We start from the raw sequence: 21,449 nt of genomic DNA, 5'->3' as shown, positions 1-21,449 counted from the left end.
TCACCTCCCCATTTGCGCCCTTCACTGAAGTTCCCATTTGCTCCCTTGTCTTACGCACTTTATTTACCTCCTTCCAGAACATCTTTTTATTCTCCCTAAAATTTAATGATACTCTCTCACCCCAACTCTCATTTGCCTTCTTTTTCACCTCTTGCACCTTTCTCTTGACCTCCTGTCTCTTTCTTTTATACATCTCCCACTCAATTGCATTTTTTCCCTGCAAAAATCGTCCAAATGCCTCTCTCTTCTCTTTCACTAATACTCTTACTTCTTCATCCCACCACTGACTACCCTTTCTAATCAACCCACCTCCCACTCTTCTCATGCCACAAGCATCTTTTGCGCAATCCATCACTGATTCCCTAAATACATCCCATTCCTCCCCCACTCCCCTTACTTCCATTGTTCTCACCTTTTTCCATTCTGTACTCAGTCTCTCCTGGTACTTCCTCACACAGGTCTCCTTCCCAAGCTTACTTACTCTCACCACCCTCTTCACCCCAACATTCACTCTTCTTTTCTGAAAACCCATACAAATCTTCACCTTAGCCTCCACAAGATAATGATCAGACATCCCTCCAGTTGCACCTCTCAGCACATTAACATCCAAAAGTCTCTCTTTCGCACGCCTGTCAATTAACACGTAATCCAATAACGCTCTCTGGCCATCTCTCCTACTTACATAAGTATACTTATGTATATCTCGCTTTTTAAACCAGGTATTCCCAATCATCAGTCCTTTTTCAGCACATAAATCTACAAGCTCTTCACCATTTCCATTTACAACACTGAACACCCCATGTATACCAATTATTCCCTCAACTGCCACATTACTCACCTTTGCATTCAAATCACCCATCACTATAACCCGGTCTCGTGCATCAAAACCACTAACACACTCATTCAGCTGCTCCCAAAACACTTGCCTCTCATGATCTTTCTTCTCATGCCCAGGTGCATATGCACCAATAATCACCCACCTCTCTCCATCAACTTTCAGTTTTACCCATATTAATCGAGAATTTACTTTCTTACATTCTATCACATACTCCCACAACTCCTGTTTCAGGAGTATTGCTACTCCTTCCCTTGCTCTTGTCCTCTCACTAACCCCTGACTTTACTCCCCAGACATTCCCAAACCACTCTTCCCCTTTACCCTTGAGCTTCGTTTCACTCAGAGCCAAAACATCCAGGTTCCTTTCCTCAAACATACTACCTATCTCTCCTTTTTTCACATCTTCGTTACATCACACAGTTAGGCACCCCACTCTGAGCCTTCGAGGAGGATGAGCACTCCCCGCGTGACTCCTTCTTCTGTTTCCCATTTTAGAAAGTTAATACAAGGAGGGGAGGATTTCTGGCCCCCCACTCCCGTCCCCTCTAGTCACTTTCTACGACGCGAGGAATACGTGGGAAGTATTCTTTCACCCCTATCCCCAGGGATAATATACATATATATATACATATACACATACACACACATACACATACATACGCACATATACACACACACACACATACATATATATACATATGAAAAATGTAAGAAACAATTTAGAAAACTGAAACTTCTAGCTTGAAATGAATGAAAAAATGAATGTCACATAATGGTTTAACCTCTGGCTATGGAAAAAGGAAATGTATAATTTATTTACACAAACGTCAATAGCAGTTCTCATCAATTTAACCACTGTATCAATAAGCTTCAATGTCTAAGCTACATTTTTCTCCAATTTCACTATTTTCTTGTCAAAACACCATGTATGAAAACTATCACTCCAGTAACACAACTATAAACATTTACTTCCCCTTTATATATATATATATATATTCCCCTTTATATATATATATATATATATATATATATTTTTTTTTCATACTATTCGCTATTTCCCGCAATAGCGAGGTAGCGTTAAGAACAGAGGACTGGGCCTTTGAGGGAATATCCTCACCTGGCCCTCTTCTCTGTTCCTTCATTTGGAAAATTTAAAAAAAAAAAAAAAAACGAGAGGGGAGGATTTCCAGCCCCCAGCTCCCTTCCCTTTTAGTCGCCTTCTACGACACGCAGGGAATACGTGGGAAGTATTCTTTCTCCCCTATCCCCAGGGATATATATATATATATATATATATATATATATATATATATATATATATATATATATATATATATATATATATATATATATTTTTTTTTTTTTTTTTATACTTTGTCGCTGTCTCCCGCGTTTGCGAGGTAGCACAAGGAAACAGACGAAAGAAATGGCCCAACCCCCCCCCCATACACATGTACATACACACGTCCACACACGCAAATATACATACCTACACAGCTTTCCATGGTTTACCCCAGACGCTTCACATGCCTTGATTCAATCCACTGACAGCACGTCAACCCCTGTATACCACATGACTCCAATTCACTCTATTCCTTGCCCTCCTTTCACCCTCCTGCATGTTCAGGCCCCGATCACACAAAATCTTTTTCACTCCATCTTTCCACCTCCAATTTGGTCTCCCTCTTCTCCTCGTTCCCTCCACCTCCGACACATATATCCTCTTGGTCAATCTCTCCTCACTCATTCTCTCCATGTGCCCAAACCATTTCAAAACACCCTCTTCTGCTCTTTCAACCACGCTCTTTTTATTTCCACACATCTCTCTTACCCTTACGTTACTTACTCGATCAAACCACCTCACACCACACATTGTCCTCAAACATCTCATTTCCAGCACATCCATCCTCCTGCGCACATCTCTATCCATAGCCCACGCCTCGCAACCATACAACATTGTTGGAACCACTATTCCCTCAAACATACCCATTTTTGCTTTCCGAGATAATGTTCTCGACTTCCACACATTTTTCAAGGCTCCCAAAATTTTCGCCCCCTCCCCCACCCTATGATCCACTTCCGCTTCCATGGTTCCATCCGCTGACAGATCCACTCCCAGATATCTAAAACACTTCACTTCCTCCAGTTTTTCTCCATTCAAACTCACCTCCCAATTGACTTGACCCTCACCCCTACTGTACCTAATAACCTTGCTCTTATTCACATTTACTCTCAACTTTCTTCTTCCACACACTTTACCAAACTCAGTCACCAGCTTCTGCAGTTTCTCACATGAATCAGCCACCAGCGCTGTATCATCAGCGAACAACAACTGACTCACTTCCCAAGCTCTCTCATCCCCAACAGACTTCATACTTGCCCCTCTTTCCAGGACTCTTGCATTTACCTCCCTTACAACCCCATCCATAAACAAATTAAACAACCATGGAGACATCACACACCCCTGCCGCAAACCTACATTCACTGAGAACCAATCACTTTCCTCTCTTCCTACACGTACACATGCCTTACATCCTCGATAAAAACTTTTCACTGCTTCTAACAACTTGCCTCCAACACCATATATTCTTAATACCTTCCACAGAGCATCTCTATCAACTCTATCATATGCCTTCTCCAGATCCATAAATGCTACATACAAATCCATTTGCTTTTCTAAGTATTTCTCACATACATTCTTCAAAGCAAACACCTGATCCACACATCCTCTACCACTTCTGAAACCGCACTGCTCTTCCCCAATCTGATGCTCTGTATATGCCTTCACCCTCTCAATCAATACCCTCCCATATAATTTACCAGGAATACTCAACAAACTTATACCTCTGTAATTTGAGCACTCACTCTTATCCCCTTTGCCTTTTGTACAATGGCACTATGCACGCATTCCGCCAATCCTCAGGCACCTCACCATGAGTCATACATACATTAAATAACCTTACCAACCAGTCAACAATACAGTCACCCCCTTTTTTAATAAATTCCACTGCAATACCATCCAAACCTGCTGCCTTGCCGGCTTTCATCTTCCGCAAAGCTTTTACTACCTCTTCTCTGTTTACCAAATCATTTTCCCTAACCCTCTCACTTTGCACACCACCTCGACCAAAACACCCTATATCTGCCACTCTGTCATCAGACACATTCAACAAACCTTCAAAATACTCATTCCATCTCCTTCTCACATCACCGCTACTTGTTATCACCTCCCCATTTACGCCCTTCACTGAAGTTCCCATTTGCTCCCTTGTCTTACGCACCCTATTTACCTCCTTCCAGAACATCTTTTTATTCTCCCTAAAATTTACTGATAGTCTCTCACCCCAACTCTCATTTGCCCTTTTTTTCACCTCTTGCACCTTTCTCTTGACCTCCTGTCTCTTTCTTTTATACTTCTCCCACTCAATTGCATTTTTTCCCTGCAAAAATCGTCCAAATGCCTCTCTCTTCTCTTTCACTAATACTCTTACTTCTTCATCCCACCACTCACTACCCTTTCTAAACAGCCCCCCTCCCACTCTTCTCATGCCACAAGCATCTTTTGCGCAATCCATCACTGATTCCCTAAATACATCCCATTCCTCCCCCACTCCCCTTACTTCCATTGTTCTCACCTTTTTCCATTCTGTACACAGTCTCTCCTGGTACTTCCCCACACAGGTCTCCTTCCCAAGCTCACTCACTCTCACCACCTTCTTCACCCCAACATTCACTCCTCTTTTCTGAAAACCCATACTAATCTTCACCTTAGCCTCCACAAGATAATGATCGGACATCCCTCCAGTTGCACCTCTCAGCACATTAACATCCAAAAGTCTCTCTTTCGCACGCCTGTCAATTAACACGTAATCCAATAACGCTCTCTGGCCATCTCTCCTACTTACATAAGTATACTTATGTATATCTCGCTTTTTAAACCAGGTATTCCCAATCATCAGTCCTTTTTCAGCACATAAATCTACAAGCTCTTCACCATTTCCATTTACAACACTGAACACCCCATGCATACCAATTATTCCCTCAACTGCCACATTACTCACCTTTGCATTCAAATCACCCATCACTATAACCCGGTCTCGTGCATCAAAACCGCTAACACACTCATTTAGCTGCTCCCAAAATAAAAAAAAGTGTGGTTGAGAGAGCAGATGAGGGTGTTTTGAAATAGTTTGGTCACATGGAGAAAATGAGTGAGAAAAGATTGACAAAGAGGATATATGTGTCAGAGGTGGATATATATATATATATATATATATATATATATATATATATATATATTCTTTCTTTTCTTTTCTTTCATACTATTCGCCATTTCCTGCGTCAGCGAGGTAGCGTTAAGAACAGAGGACTGGGCCTCTGAGGAAACATCCTCATCCAGCCCCCTTCTCTGTTCTTTCCTTCTATAAAATGAAGGTTTGTTGAATGTGTTTGATGATAGAGTGGTAGATATAGGGTGTTTTGGTCGAGGTGGTGTGCAAAGTGAGAGGGTTAGGGAAAATGATCTGGTAAACAGAGAAGAGGTAGTAAAAGCTTTGCGGAAGATGAAAGCTGGCAAGGCAGCGGGTTTGGATGGTATTGCAGTGGGATTTTTTAAAAAAAAAGGGGGGGGTGACTGTATTGTTGACTGGTTGGTAAGGTTATTTAATGTAAGTATGATTCATGGTGAGGTGCCTGAGGATGTGTGTGCGTGTGTGTGTAGGAAGAGAGGAAAGTGATTGGTTCTCAGTGAATGTTGGTTTGCGGCAGGGGTGCATGATGTCTCTATGTTTGTTTTATTTGTTTATGGATCGGGTTGTTAGGGAGGTGAATGCAAGAGTTTTGGAAAGAGGGGCAAGTATGCAGTCTGTTGTGTATGAGAGTGCTTGGGAAGTGAGTCAGTTGTTGTTCGCTGATGATACAGCGCTGGTGGATGATTCATGTAAGAAACTGCAGAAGCTGGTGTCTGAGTTTGGTAAAGTGTGTGAAAGAAGAAAGCTGAGAGTAAATGTGAGTAACAGGAAGGTTATTAGGTTCAGTAGGGTTGAGGGACAAGTCAGTTGGGAGGTAAGTTTAAATGGAGAAAAACTGGAGGAAGTGAAGTGTTTTAGATATCTGGGAGTGGATTTGGCAGCAGATGGAACTATGGAAGCGGAAGTGAATCATAGGGTGGGGGAGGGGGCGAAAGTTCTGGGAGCGTTGAAGAATTTGTGGAAGTTGAGAACATTATCTCAGAAAGCAAAAATGGGTATTTTTGAAGGAATAGTTGTTCCAACAATGTTATATGGTTGCGAGGTATGGGCTATAGATGGAGCTGTGTGGAGGATGGTGGATGTGCTGCAAATGAAATGTTTGAGGACAATATGAAGTGTGAGGTGGTTTGATCGAGTAAGTAATGAAAGTATAAGAGAGAGGCGTGGTAATAAAAAAAAGTGTGGTTGAGAGAGCAGATGAGGGTGTTTTGAAATAGTTTGGTCACATGGAGAAAATGAGTGAGAAAAGATTGACAAAGAGGATATATGTGTCAGAGGTGGAGGGGAGGAGAAGTGGGAGAATGAACTGGAGGTGGAAAGATGGAGTGAAAAAGATTTTGAGTGATCGGGGCCTGAACATGCAGGTGGTGAAAGGCGTGCAAGGAATAGAGTGAATTGGAATGATGTGGTATACCGGGGGCGACGTGCTGTCAGTGGATTGAACCAGGGCATGTGAAGTGTCTGGGGTAAACCGTGGAAAGTTCTGTGGGGCCTGGATATGGAAAGGGAGCTGTGGTTTCGGTGCATTATACATGACAGCTAGAGACTGTGAATGAATGTGGCCTTTGTGCCTTTTCCTCGTGCTACCTCGCGCACATGCGAGGGGAGGGGGTTGTTACTTCATGTGTGGCGGGGTGGCAATGGGAATGAATAAAGGCAGACAGTATGAATTATGTAAATGTGTATATATGTATATGTCTGTTTGTATACATATGTATACGTTGAAATGTATAGGTATGTATATGTGCGTGTGTGGACGTGTATGTATATACATGTGTACGTGGGTGGGTTGGGCCTTTTTTTCGTCTGTTTCCTTGCACTACCTCGCTAACGCAGTTTGGATGGTATTGCAGTGGAATTTATTAAAAAAAGGGGATGACTGTACTGTTGACTAGTTGGTAAGGTTATTTAATGTATGTATAACTCATGGTGAGGTGCCTGAGGATTGGCAAAATGCTTGCATAGTGCCATTGTACAAAGGCAAAGGGGATAAAAGTGAGTGCTCAAATTACATAGGTATAAGTTTGTTGAGTATTCCAGGGAAATTATATGGGAGGGTATTGATTGAGAGGGTGAAGGCATGTACAGAGCATCAGATTGGGGAAGAGTAGTGTGGTCTCAGAAGTGGTAGAGGATGTGTGGATCAGGTGATTGCTTTGAAGAATGTATGTGAGAAATACTTAGAAAAGCAAATGGATTTGTATGTAGCATTTATGGATTGGAGAAGGCATTGATAGAGTTGATAGAGATGCGCTGTGGAAGGTATTAAGAATATATGGTGCAAGAGGCAAGTTGTTAGAAGCAGTGAAAAGGTTTTATCGAGGATGTAAGGCATGTGTACATGTAGGAAGAGAGGAAAGTGATTGGTTCTCAGTGAATGTAGGTTTGCGGCAGGGGTGTGTGATGTCTCCATGGTTGTTTAATTTGTTTATGGATGGGTTGTTAGGGAGGTGAATGCAAGAGTTTTGGAAAGAGGGGCAAGTATGCAGTCTGTTGTGGATGAAAGAGCTTGGGAAGTGAGTCAGTTGTTGTTCGCTGATGATACAGCGCTGGTGGCTGATTCATGTGAGAAACTGCAGAAGCTGGTGACTGAGTTTGGTAAAGTGTGTGAAAGAAGGAAGCTGAGAGTAAATGTGAATAAGAGCAAGGTTATTAGGTACAGTAGGGTTGAGGGACAAGTCAACTGGGAGGTAAGTTTGAATGGAGAAAAACTGGAGGAAGTGAAGTGTTTTAGATATCTGGGAGTGGATTTGGCAGCGGATGGAACCATGGAAGCGGAAGTGAATCAAAGGGTGGGGGAGGGGGCGAAAGCTCTATGAACGTTGAAGAATGTGTGGAAGTTGAGAACATTATCTCAGAAAGCAAAAATGGGTATGTTTGAAGGAATAATGGTTCCAACAATGTTATATGTTCAGTCTCTAGCTGTCATGTGTAATGCACCGAAACCACGGCTCCCTTTCCACATCCAGGCCTCACAAAACTTTACATGGTTTACCCTAGACGCTTCACATACCCTGGTTCAATCCACTGATAGCATGTCGACCCCGGTATACCACATCGTTCTAATTCACTGTATTCCTTGCACGGCTTTCACCCTTCTGTAAGTTCAGGCCCCAATCACTCAAAATCTTTTTCACTCCATCCTTTCACTTCCAATTTGGTCTCCCACTTCTCGTTCCCTCTACCTCTGACACATATATCCTCTTTGTCAATCTTTCCTTACTCATTCTCTCCATGAGACCAAACCATTTCAATACACCCTCTTCTGCTCTCTCAACCACACTCTTTTTATTACCACACATCTCTCTTACCCTTTCATTACTTACTCGATCAAACCACCTCACACCACATACTGTCCTCAAACATTTCATTTCCAACACATCCACCCTCCTCCACACAACCCTATCTATAACCCATGCCTCGCATGGAACCACTATTCCTTCAAAAATACCCATTTTTGCTCTCCAAGATAATGCTCTCACCTTCCACACATTCTTCAATGCTTCCAAAACCTTCGCCCCCTCCCTCACCCTGTGACTCACTTCTGCTTCCATGGTTTCATCCGCTGCTAAATCCACTCCCAGATATCTAAAACACTTCACTTCCTCCAGTTTTTCTCCATTCAAACTCACCTCCCAATTTACTTGTCCCTCAATCCTACTGAACCTAATAACCTACTCTTATTCACATTTACTCTCAGCTTTCTTCTTTCACACACTTTACCAAACTCAGTCACCAGCTTTGCAGTTTTTCACTCGAGTCAGCCACCAGCACTGTATCAGTGAACAACAGACTTACTTCCCAAGCCCTCTCATCCACAACAGACTGCATACTTGCCCCTCTCTCCAAAACTCTTGTATTCACCTCCCTAACAACTCTATCCATAAACAAATTAAACAACCATGGAGACATCACGCACCCCTGCTTTACTGGGAATGAATCACTTTCCTCTCTTCCTACTCATACACATCCCTTACATCTTTGATAAAAACTTTTCACTGCTTCTAGCAACTTACCTACCACACCATATTACTCTTAATACCTTCCACAGAGCATCTCTATCAATACTATCACATGCATTCTCCAGTTCCAAAAATGCTTCATGCAGATCCATCTGTTTTTCTAAGTATTTCTCACATACATTCTTCAAAGCAAACACCGGATCCACACATCCTCTACCACTTCTGAAACGACACTGCTTTTCCCCAGTCTGATCCTCTGTACATGCCTTGACCCTCTCAATCATTACCCTCCCATATAATGTCCCAGGATATCTATGAAGAATAATTGGCATAACATCCACAACAGATGTCACTGAAACATTTAATTTCCTACCTTTCATGGACTTAGATTGCTGGTTTCCTTTAATTTCAAGTATCTTTCTCATTTGTCTTACAAATTTGTTATAAGAGCCCTAACATTTTTCATGAGAAATAGCAGTTCTTAAGAGATAGTTGTTTGCTGTTTCTCACATGAAGAAGTTAGTGTCAGGAACAGATGAAGAAATGGCACTTATTTGCTCTCATCCAATATCTCGCTGTACATGTATACTAAACCAAAACCATATCCCATATCCACAGCTCAGCACCATAGACCTTTCCTTTGTTTCCCCTGACCACTTCATATGCCCCTGTCCAGCCAATAGACAGCATGTCACCCCCCCCCTGATAACTCAGAGCATATTTCACTCTATCCTTCCAGCTTTTCATGCATGTTCCCCTCATCCATGTTACTCCCACTCCTGACAAATATATCCTCAGTCTCTCCTCACTCATTTCTCCATATGTTCATACCATTTCAGCACATCCTGCTCAGCTTCTCAGACATACTTTGGTGCTTACTGCCACATGTGTTTCTTACAATTTCATTCCTTACTGGATCAAACTTATAACAAACATTTTCACCAAACTCTTCATTCTCTAGTCCTTTCCTGCTCACTTTAAGAAATACCATTATACTTTGTGAAATCATTCCTGCTGTAACACCACATTCAACATATACTAATTGGTATATAGTATAGAGTATATATACTATATATTTTTTTTTTATTATTTTGCTTTGTCGCTGTCTCCCGCGTTTGCGAGGTAGCGCAAGAAAACAGACGAAAGAAATGGCCCAACCCACCCCTATACATATGTATATACATACACGTCCACAAACGCAAATATACATACCCATACATCTCAATGTACCCATATATATACACACAGAGACAAATACATATATACACATGCACACAATTCGCACTGTCTGAATACATATATACACATGCACACAATTCGCACTGTCTGCCTTTATTCATTCCCATCGCCACCTCGCCGCACATGGAATAACATCCCCCTCCCCCCTCATGTGTGCGAGGTAGCACTAGGAAAAGACAACAAAGGCCCCATTCGTTCACACTCAGTCTCTAGCTGTCATGCAATAATGCCTGAAACCAAAGCTCCCTTTCCATATCCAGGCCGTACAGAACTTTCCATGGTTTACCCCAGACGCTTCACATGCCCTGATTCAATCCATTGACAGCACGTCGACCCTAGTATACCACATCGATCCAATTCACTCTATTCCTTGCCCGCCTTTCACCCTCCTGCATGTTCAGGCCCCGATCACTCAAAATCTTTTTCACTCCATCTTTCCACCTCCAATTTGGTCTCCCACTTCTCCTCGTTCCCTCCACCTCCGACACATATATCCTCTTGGTCAATCTTTCCTCACTCATTCTCTCCATGTGCCCAAACCATTTCAAAACACCCTCTTCTGCTCTCTCAACCATGCTCTTTTTATTTCCACACATCTCTCTTACCCTTACATTACTTACTCGATCAAACCACCTCACACCACAAATTGTCCTCAAACATCTCATTTCCAGCACATCCACCCTCCTGCGCACAACTCTATCCATAGCCCATGCCTCGCAACCATACAACATTGTTGGAACCACTATTCCTTCAAACATAGCCATTTTTGCTTTCAGAGACAATGTTCTCAACTTCCACACATTCTTCAAGGCTCCCAGGATTTTCGCCCCCTCCCCCACCCTATGATCTACTTCCGCTTCCATGGTTCCATCCGCTGCCAGATCCACTGCCAGATATCTAAAACACTTCACTTCCTCCAGTTTTTCTCCATTCAAACTTACCTCCCAATTGACTTGACCCTCAACCCTACTGTACCTAATAACCTTGCTCTTATTCACAATTACTCTTAGCTTTCTTCTTTCACACACTTTACCAAACTCAGTCACCAGCTTCTGCAGTTTCTCACATGAATCAGCCACCAGCGCTGTATCATCAGCGAACAACAACTGACTCACTTCCCAAGCTCTCCACAACAGACTTCATACTTGCCCCTCTTTCCAAAACTCTTGCATTCACCTCCCTAACAACCCCACCCATAAACAAATTAAACAACCATGGAGACATCACACACCCCTGCCGCAAACCTACATTCACTGAGAACCAATCACTTTACTCTCTTCCTACACGTACACATGCCTTACATCCTCGATAAAAACTTTTCACTGCTTCTAACAACTTGCCTCCCACACCATATATTCTTAATATCTTCCACAAAGCATCTCTATCAACTCTATCATATGCCTTCTCCAGATCCATAAATGCTACATACAGATCTATTTGCTTTTCTAAGTATTTCTCACATACATTCTTCAAAGCAAACACCTGATCCACACATCCTCTACCACTTCTGAAACCACACTGCTCTTCCCCAATCTGATGCTCTGTGCATGCCTTCACCCTCTCAATCAATACCCTCCCATACAATTTACCAGGAAAACTCAACAAACTTATACCTCTGTAATTTGAGCACTCACTCTTATCCCCTTTGCCTTTGTAAAATTGGCACTATGCACACATTCCGCCAATCCTGAGGCACCTCACCATGAATCATACATACATTAAATAACCTTACCAACCAGTCAACAATACAGTCACCCCCTTTTTTAATAAATTCCACTGCAATACCATCCAAACATGCTGCCTTGCTGGCTTTCATCTTCCACAAAGCTTTTACTACCTCATCTCTGTTTACCAAATCATTTTCCCTAACCCTCTCACTTTGCACACCACCTCGACCAAAACACCCTATATCTGCCATTCTATCATCAAACACATTCAACAAACCTTCAAAATACTCACTCAATCTCCTTCTCACATCACCACTACTTGTTATCACCTCCCCATTTGCCCCCTTCACTAAAGTTCCCATTTGCTCCCTTGTCTTACACACTTTATTAACCTCCTTCCAGAACATCTTTTTATTCTCCCTAAAATTTAATGATACTCTCTCACCCCAACTCTCATTTGCCTTCTTTTTCACCTCTTGCACCTTTCTCTTCACCTCCTGTCTCTTTGTTTTATACATCTTCCACTCATTTGCATTTTTTCCCTGCAAAAATCGTCCAAATGCCTCTCTCTTCTCTTTCACTAATAATCTTGCTTCTTCATCCCACCACTCACTACCCTATATACTATACTATATACTATATAGTATAGAGTGGTTCCAACAATGTTGTATGGTTGCAAGGCGTGGGCTATGGATAGAGTTGTGAGCAGAAGGGTGGATGTGCTGGAAATGAGATGTTTGAGGACAATATGTGGTGTGAGGTGGTTTGATCGAGTAAGTAATGTAAGGGTAAGAGAGATGTGGGGAAATAAAAAGAGCGTGATTGAGAGAGCAGAAGAGGGTGTTTGGAAATGGTTTGGGCACATGGAGAGAATGAGTGAGGAAAGATTGACCAAGAAGATATATGTGTCGGAGGTGGAGGGAATGAGAAGTGGGAGACCAAATTGGAGGTGGAAAGATGGAGTGAAAAAGATTTTGAGTGATTGGGGCCTGAACATGCGGGAGGGTGAAAGGCGGGCAAGGAATAGAGTGAATTGGATTGATGTGGTATACTGGGGTCGACGTGCTGTCAATGGATTGAATCAGGGCATGTGAAGCGTCTGGGGTAAACCATGGAAAGTTCTGTAGGGCCTGGATGTGGAAAGGGAGCTGTGGTTTCAGGCATTATTACATGACAGCTAGAGACTGAGTGTGAACGAATGGGGCCTTTGTTGTCTTTTCCTAGCGCTACCTTGCACACATGAGTGGGGAGGGGGATGTTATTCCATGTGTGGCGAGGTGGCGATGGGAATAAATAAAGGCAGACAGTATGAATTATGTACATGTGTTTATATGTATATGTCTGTGTGTGTATACATATATGTGTACATTGTGATGTATAGGTATGTATATTTGCGTGTGTGGACGTGTATGTATATACATGTGTATGGGGGTGGGCTGGGCCATTTCTTTCGTCTGTTTCCTTGCGCCAGCTCGCAAACGCGGGAGACAGCGACAAAGCAAAATAAAAATAAATATAACTTTTAAATGAGGTAAACAATACTGTCTGAACTTGTGCTTAGTTCCTAATTAATTTAGATGGTTTTGACTATCTCCAAAATTGAAAGATTTTACATCAACATTATTTCCCTGCTATTAATTTATTTCTTTATGTTTTCAAACACTTCCTCATTATTCATTTCATCGATTTACCTAACTGTGCAATAATTTCTTTACAAATTCTCTGTTCTCATATTCCATGTCATTGCAGTTATATTGATCACAGTTGCACCACCTATTTCTGTAGCTCCAATATTTGTGAAACATAGGTTCTTGCCTTATATCCTAAATATTCAATCAATAAGCATTTTTATATGCTCTCTAATATTTCAAACTCGACTTTTCACCAGAACAAAAGGTCCTTCACTATTCTCTATTTACTTACAATGTGTTTATCCTACTAATTCTTTTGTTCACAAAATGTTTACCCTACTAATTCTTTTGTTCAGAAAGCTGTCATATGTTCTCCAGTATTTCAACTACACTTCTTTCTGCGATGGAGATCCCTAACTCTTCAGATATTGTAAGTTATATAGCTCAGAAACATCAAGCAAGCAAAGAGTGAGCATGAAGTAAGTATTGCAATAGAAAATCTAAAGTTACAAAGAGTTAGATATGTGAGTTAAGTGTTGTTAGGCGTTATGTGTGACAAGGAGAGATTGTATGTATGTGGACAGAATGCCAGTAGCCCACGTGTGGGTGAGGCAGGAAGAAAAGACAGCTACTTGGGTTAGACGAGTGCAACTTGACAACCTTAGCACTAAATTGCTGGCTCAATACTCAGCTGTCACTAACACTCCTAATATCTAGGCGGGTAGTACTGGTAATAACCTCCCTGATTGTTGACTGCTCACCAACTTTTGCCTTCTAGATTGATAAGCTGAAGACTAAAAAAAGCCCTAGTCCTGATCATTTTTATTCATGAGTAATTCAAAACATCAAACACGAAACTAGTAAACCGTTTGCCTATATTTTCAACAAATCTCTCATGGGTGATATAGTCTTGCAGGTTTGGAGACTGGTAGACATCACTCTCTAATATTAAAAAAGGGAAGCCATGAAATGCCTGGCAATTACAGTCTTGTTAACCTTACATCAATTATATGTAAACTTCTAAAGTCGATTATTGAGAGATAAAATCACAGCCTAACTAGAACAACACAGTTTGATCTATAATACACAGCATGGTTTTAGAAGGCAAAAATCATGCCTTACAAACTTCCTTGAATTCTTTCATGAACTGTTCAATGCCCACTACACAAAAGCAACAAATCTTACATTTCTATACTTCCAAAAAGCATTTGACAAAGTCCCCCACATTAAATTGATGCATCAAGTCCAGGCCTTGGGTATTACTGGTCACACAGGAAACTCAATAGAAGTCTGATTACGTGATAGGAGGCAGATATTTTAATGACTGGTGAATAATCACCATGGTCCCTTGTTACTAGTGGGATCCTGCAAAGATCCATCTTTGGGCCTCTACTTTTCATCATCTATATTAATGATAGTGATCTTTCTTTTAAACTATTCGCCATTTCCCGCGTTAGCGAGGTAGTGTTAAGAACAGAGGACTGGGCCTTTGTGGGATATCCTCACCTGGCCCCCCCACTGTTCCTCCTTTTGGAAAATTAAAAAAAAACGAGAGGGGAGGATTTCCAGCCCCCTGCTCCATCCCCTTTTAGTCGCCTTCTACGACACGCAGGGAATACGTGGGAAGTAATCTTAATCCCCTATCCCCAATGATGTAGAACTGAATAATTTAGTGTCCAAATTTGCAGATGACACAAAGATTGGCAATGCCATATTAACTGAAGAAGATAGGCTAAGATCACAAGAGACCTAGAGAAAATCACTGAATGGTCAAGAAAATAACAAATGGCATTTAACCTCAATAAATATCAGCTATTACAAGTATGAAACCTAAACAAAAAATTTGATAATGAATTGATGGGCCAGCAACTTTAAATTCTCCCAGGATTGTAATGAAACTGCTAAGAAAGGAAATAGGATGTTACGATTTAATAACAAACTTTTATATAAAAGCAAGGATGTGATACTGCCACTATAAGTAAATCCAGTTAGACCACACCTAAAATATGCATTGCAGTTCTAGGCCCCCAACTTCAGCAAGGATATTTCTTAAATTGGAAGCAGTGTAGTGAAGAGCAACCAAACTGATTCCTTCCTTATGTAACAAATCATTTGAAGACAGATTGCAAGAATTAAGCTTGTTCTTTCTAAGAAAGAGGCATCCCCAAGGCAAAGTGATTGAATATTTTAAAATACTTATATGATATGTCAACACTGAAAGTTTCCTTACAGTAGTGCCAATATGACCAATGAGAGGAAAATGGACTAAAACTCAGATATCATCGAGTTAATCTAGACTGTACAAAATATTCCTTCAATGACATTGGTGTGTGGAATAAGGTCCTAGAACATGTTCAGAGCAACATTTTTAATATCTTCAAAATTAGGCTTGATCATCACTTGTCATTCTCCAGTATTGAATAATTCATTTAATCAATCTTCATAACAAGGACCAGGGAAGTATATTAACAGTACTACCCACCTGGGTATCAGGAGGTTAGTGACAGCAGCTTAGTGGGCCAGCACTTCAGGGGTCATCAAGTTGCATTCCTCTAACCTGGGTAGCTGTCTTATCTCTCTGCCTCAACCACATGTGGATTACTGGCATTCTGTCCACATACATACAATCTCTCCTTGTAACACATAACTCTTGACAACACTTAACTCACATAGCTCATTCCTTGTAACTCTAGATTTTCCTGTGATGAGTGCTATGTGGTAGCCCTGCCTTTAGGCAGTGGTGAGAGCAATAGATAGAAGTAGTAGGAAGGAACATTTAGGAAGAAACATTAGGTAGGAACATTAGGTAGAAGTAGGAGTTAAGAACATTATGCAGGAGCATTGGTTAGAAGTAGTCAGTAGGAACATTAGGTAGGAGCCTCTGCAAACACTGTGCTAGACTTGCCCTCTGCATGTGGCCTGTTAAGGGTGAGGCACTAAAGGCTAAGAAGCAGCACTGGAGCTCACTAGTTATGGAGATTCTATTGCCATGGCCACCCCCTAGAGGGAGCTCCAGAAGGTAACAGACATCAGAGATACAGAGATAGATAGACATAACAGTGGTATATTATGCTACCTTTTCAACCACCAATCTCTCCTTGGCTACGCTGCAGTAATATACCAAGACTGATTAACCCGTATCTCCTGCTTTAAGGGAGTAAGAAAGATTCATTGTATCATTCTTCCACATCAGGAGCAATAGACATGGAAAGTCGAGAGGCTGGAGCTTAATTTCAATCCACAATACTGCATAGCAAAAAGTTAAGGAATGCATGTCGTTGGTGATGGGGTGCATGATTTATTCATGGTCATTTAACTTGATGACAATATATCTATCTATCTATCTATCTATACCTCTGATGCCCATTCCCTTCGAGAACTCCCATCAAAGGGGTGGCCATGGCAAAAGAATCTCCACTCATCCCTGTCCTTACATGTCTCCCTCACATACACCATTCCACGCAGTGCCATAGTTTCTCTCCCTTCTATACAGATTTCCTTCAAGCATACTAATCCTGAGGGGGGGAGCCTTTAATTTGCTATTCTTTTCTTCTACGCTTTGAAGTGGACTGCATTTTTTCTTTTTTAAGTAGTGTTAAAGCGAGACCTAGGGTCTGTGCAGTCTGTCTATCTATGTCAATGTCTAAATAATGCTCAGTTAAAAAACCCTTTATTACTTGCCACATTCAGAGAGAATGGTGTTGTTATCTCTCACTTTTTCTTGCATTAATGTTTACCACGATCTCCTTCAAGACCTAATCAAACACTTTTTCATCATTTTCTGTACCTTTCCTGGTAACTCACGACAATAAAAATATAAAACAATGAAGTAAATTAAAACACTTTTGCAGTTACCTCCAGAGTCATAGACGAATTTTTGATCAAAGCCATACACTTTGTGAGCCACAGCTTGAGATTCCTTGTGACTGGCTCCTGCCATGAGGATGTTAAGTCTTGTGATGAGGTGATATGTTACATCATTTTCATGGAGGGCTTGAGCCACAGCCTCTCCCTTATTACAAGCCTGGCATGTTATTTGAATTATTGTACGAGAAACTCCCAGACGCCACCTATAACAGAGATGAATTGATCTTTAATGTTAAGGGATACAAATGTTCCAGAAAGTGTTTACATAACACTAAGAAGTTCAAAAGAAGACCTGGTGCAATGTATGAGAAAAACATTAGGGAACAGAGTCCTGTAAATAAGAGACAACAAACTAATGGATCTCAATAGTGTATTGGTTATAATCAATGAGTGTAACACAAGTACAGGCTGCCTGGAGTCAAGCCCTTATGTTTTCAAATCCTGTTTGCAGCAATTGGTCCACAGTCTACCCAGCTGGACATTCACCCAACTAGGCTATTTAATAAAAGGGGTACTTGGCTTTGAGTACACACACACACACTCACCAATATATATATATATATATATATATATATATATTGGGAGCGGGGGGCTGGAAATCCTCCCCTCTCTTTTTTTTTTTTTCCGAAAGAAGGAACAGAGAAGGGGGCCAGGTGAGGATATTCCCTAAAAGGCCCAGTCCTCTGTTCTTAACGCTACCTCGCTAATGCGGGAAACGGCGAATAGTATGAAAGAAAGAAAAGATATATATATATTATTTTTTTTTTTATTATACTTTGTCGCTGTCTCCCGCGTTTGCGAGGTAGCGCAAGGAAACAGACGAAAGAAATGGCCCCCCCCCCCCATACACATGTATATACATACGTCCACACACGTAAATATACATACCTACACAGCTTTCCATGGTTTACCCCAGACGCTTCATATGCCTTGATTCAATCCACTGACAGCACGTCAACCCCGGTATACCACATCGCTCCAATTCACTCTATTCCTTGCCCTCCTTTCACCCTCCTGCATGTTCAGGCCCCGATCAAACAAAATCTTTTTCACTCCATCTTTCCACCTCCAATTTGGTCTCCCTCTTCTCGTTCCCTCCACCTCCGACACATATATCCTCTTGATCAATCTTTCCTCACTCATTCTCTCCATGTGCCCAAACCATTTCAAAACACCCTCTTCTGCTCTCTCAACCACGCTCTTTTTATTTTCACACATCTCTCTTACCCTTACATTACTTACTCGATCAAACCACCTCACACCACATATTGTCCTCAAACATCTCATTTCCAGCACATCCACCCTCCTGCGCGCAACTTTATCCGTAGCCCACACCTCGCAACCATACAACATTGTTGGAACCACTATTATTATTATTATTATTATTATTATTATTATTATTATTATTATTATCATCATTATTATTATTATTATTATTATTATTATTATCATTATTATTATTATTATTATACTTAATTGCTGTTTCCCGCATCAGTGAGGTAGTGCCACGAAACAGACGAAGCATGGCCCATCCACTCATACACACATATATACATAAATGCCCATACACATACATATACATAACAATGTATACATAAATATACAGACACATACACAGGCATATACATATATAAACACGTACATATTCATACTTTCTTGCCTTCATCCATTCTTGTTGCTCTCTCTCTCTCTCTCTCTCTCTCCCCTCAGTGCGGTAGCACCAGGAAAACAGACAAAAAAGGCCACAATCATTCACAATCAGTCTCTAGCTGTCATGTGTAATGCACTGAAACCACAGCTCCCTATCCACATCCAGGCCCCACAGACCTTTCCATGGTTTACCTCAGATGCTTCACATGCCCTGATTCAGTCCACTGACAGCACATCAACCCCAGTATACCAAATCATTCCAATTCACTCTATTCCTTGTATGCCTCTCACCCTCCTGTATGTTCTGGCCCCAATCTCTCAAAATCTTTTTAACTCCATCCTTCCACCTCCAATTTGGTCTCCCACTTCTTGTTCCTTTCACCTCTGACACATATATCCTTTTTTGTTTATCTTTCCTCACTCATTCTCTCCATATGTCCAAACCATTTCAACACACCCTCTTCTGCTCTCTAAACCACACTCTTTATTTCCACACATCTCTGTTACCCTTTCATTACTTACTCGATCAAACCACCTCACATCACATATTGTCCTCAAACATTTCATTTACAACACATCACCCTCCTCTGTACAACCCTATCTATAGCCCATGCCTCACAACCATATAACATTGTTGGAACTGCTATTCCTTCAAACATACCCATTTTTGCTCTCTGAGATAATGTTTTCTCCTTCCAAATATTCTTCACTTCCAGAACCTTTACCCCCTCCCCAACCCTGTGACTCGCTTTTGCTTCCATGGTTCCATACGCTGCTATGCCAATTCCCAGATAACTAAATCACTTCACTTCCTCCAATTTTTCTCCATTCAAAGGTACATCCCAACTAACGTGTCCCTCAACCCTACTGAACCTAATAACCTTGCTCTTATTCATATTTACTCTCAACTTTCTCCGTTCAAACTCTTTTCCAAACTCAGTCACCAACTTCAGCAAACAACAACTGACTCTCTAACCAGGCACCAACATCAGCAAACAACAACTGACTCACTAACCAGGCCCTCTCCTCCCCAACAGACTGCATACTCGCCCCTCTCTCCAAAACTCTTGCATTTACCACCCTAACCACCCCATCCAAAAACAAATTAAACAACCATGGGGACATCACACGCCCCAGCCGCAAACCGACCTTCACTGGGAACCAATCACTCTCCTCTCTTCCTACTTGTACGCATGATGTACATCTTAGGTAAAAATTTCTAGCAACTTACCACCCACACCATATACTCTTAAAACATTCCACAAAGCATCTCTATCAACCGTATCATATGCCTTCTCTAGATCCATAAATGCTACATACAAATCCATCTGTTTCCTAAGTAATTCTCACATACATTCTTCAAAGCAAACACCTGATCCACACATCCTCTACCACTTCTGAAACCACACTGCTCTTCCCCAGTCTGATGCTCTGTACATGCCTTCATCCTCTCAATCAATACCCTCCTACATAATATCCCAGAAATACTCAACAAACTATTGCCTCTGTAGTTTGGACACTCATCTTTATCCCCTTTGCTTTTGTACAATGGCACTATGCATGCATTCCACGAATCCTCAGGCACTTCACCATGATCCATACATACACTGAATGTCCTTTTCAACCAATCAACAACACAGACACCCCTTTTTCTAATAAATTCCACTGCAATACCATCTGAATCCACTGCCTTGCTGGATTTCATCTTCTGCAAAGCTTTCACTACCTCTTCTTTCCTTACCAAACCATTCTCCCTGACCCTCTCATTTCGCACACCACCCTGACCAAAACATCCTACATCTGCCACTCTACCATCAAGCACATTCAACAAACCTTCAAAATACTCACTCCATCTCCTCACTTCATCACTACCTGTTATTACCTCCCTACTTGCCCCTTCACCGATGTTCCCATATGTTCTCTTGTCTTATGCATTATTTATCTCCTTCCAAAATATCTTTTTTTTCTCCCTAAAATTTAGAAATACTCTCTCCACCCCAACTCTCATTTGCCCTCTTTTTCAACCCTTGCACCTATCGCTTGACCTCCAGCTGCTTTCTTTTATACATCTCTCAGTCATTTACACTACTTCCCTACAAGTATCATCCAAACGCCTCTCTTCTCTCTCTCACTGACAACCTTACTTCTTAATCCAACCACTCACTACCCTTTCTAATGTGCCCACTTCCCACAACACTACCCTGCAGTAAACCAATCATCAATAGGAACAAATCATTCTCCTCTCTTCCTACTTGTATACATGCCTTACAACCTTGATTAAAACTTCTCACTGCTTCTGGCAGCTTACCTCCTATACCATAAATTCTTAAAACCTTTCACAAAGCA

General features: G+C 41.4%; 1 protein-coding gene and 1 long non-coding RNA gene across 2 annotated transcripts in view; one reads left to right on the top strand and one right to left on the bottom strand.

The window, feature by feature from the left end:
- Positions 1–21,449, bottom strand: part of LOC139761485 (uncharacterized) — a 419,732-nt gene that overhangs the window by 52,774 nt on the left and 345,509 nt on the right. The window contains 1 exon segment of the mRNA XM_071685744.1: positions 17,442–17,656. Within this exon segment, the coding sequence (XP_071541845.1) occupies positions 17,442–17,656 (215 nt within the window).
- The window catches only part of LOC139761486 (uncharacterized), an 84,934-nt gene that overhangs the window by 47,365 nt on the left and 16,120 nt on the right, over positions 1–21,449 (top strand). The window lies entirely within an intron of this gene.

The sequence above is a fragment of the Panulirus ornatus genome, chromosome 40 (assembly GCF_036320965.1).
Source record: "Panulirus ornatus isolate Po-2019 chromosome 40, ASM3632096v1, whole genome shotgun sequence".
NCBI classification, from domain to species: Eukaryota; Metazoa; Arthropoda; class Malacostraca; order Decapoda; family Palinuridae; genus Panulirus; species Panulirus ornatus.
This window is presented reverse-complemented; position numbering and strand designations above follow the sequence as displayed.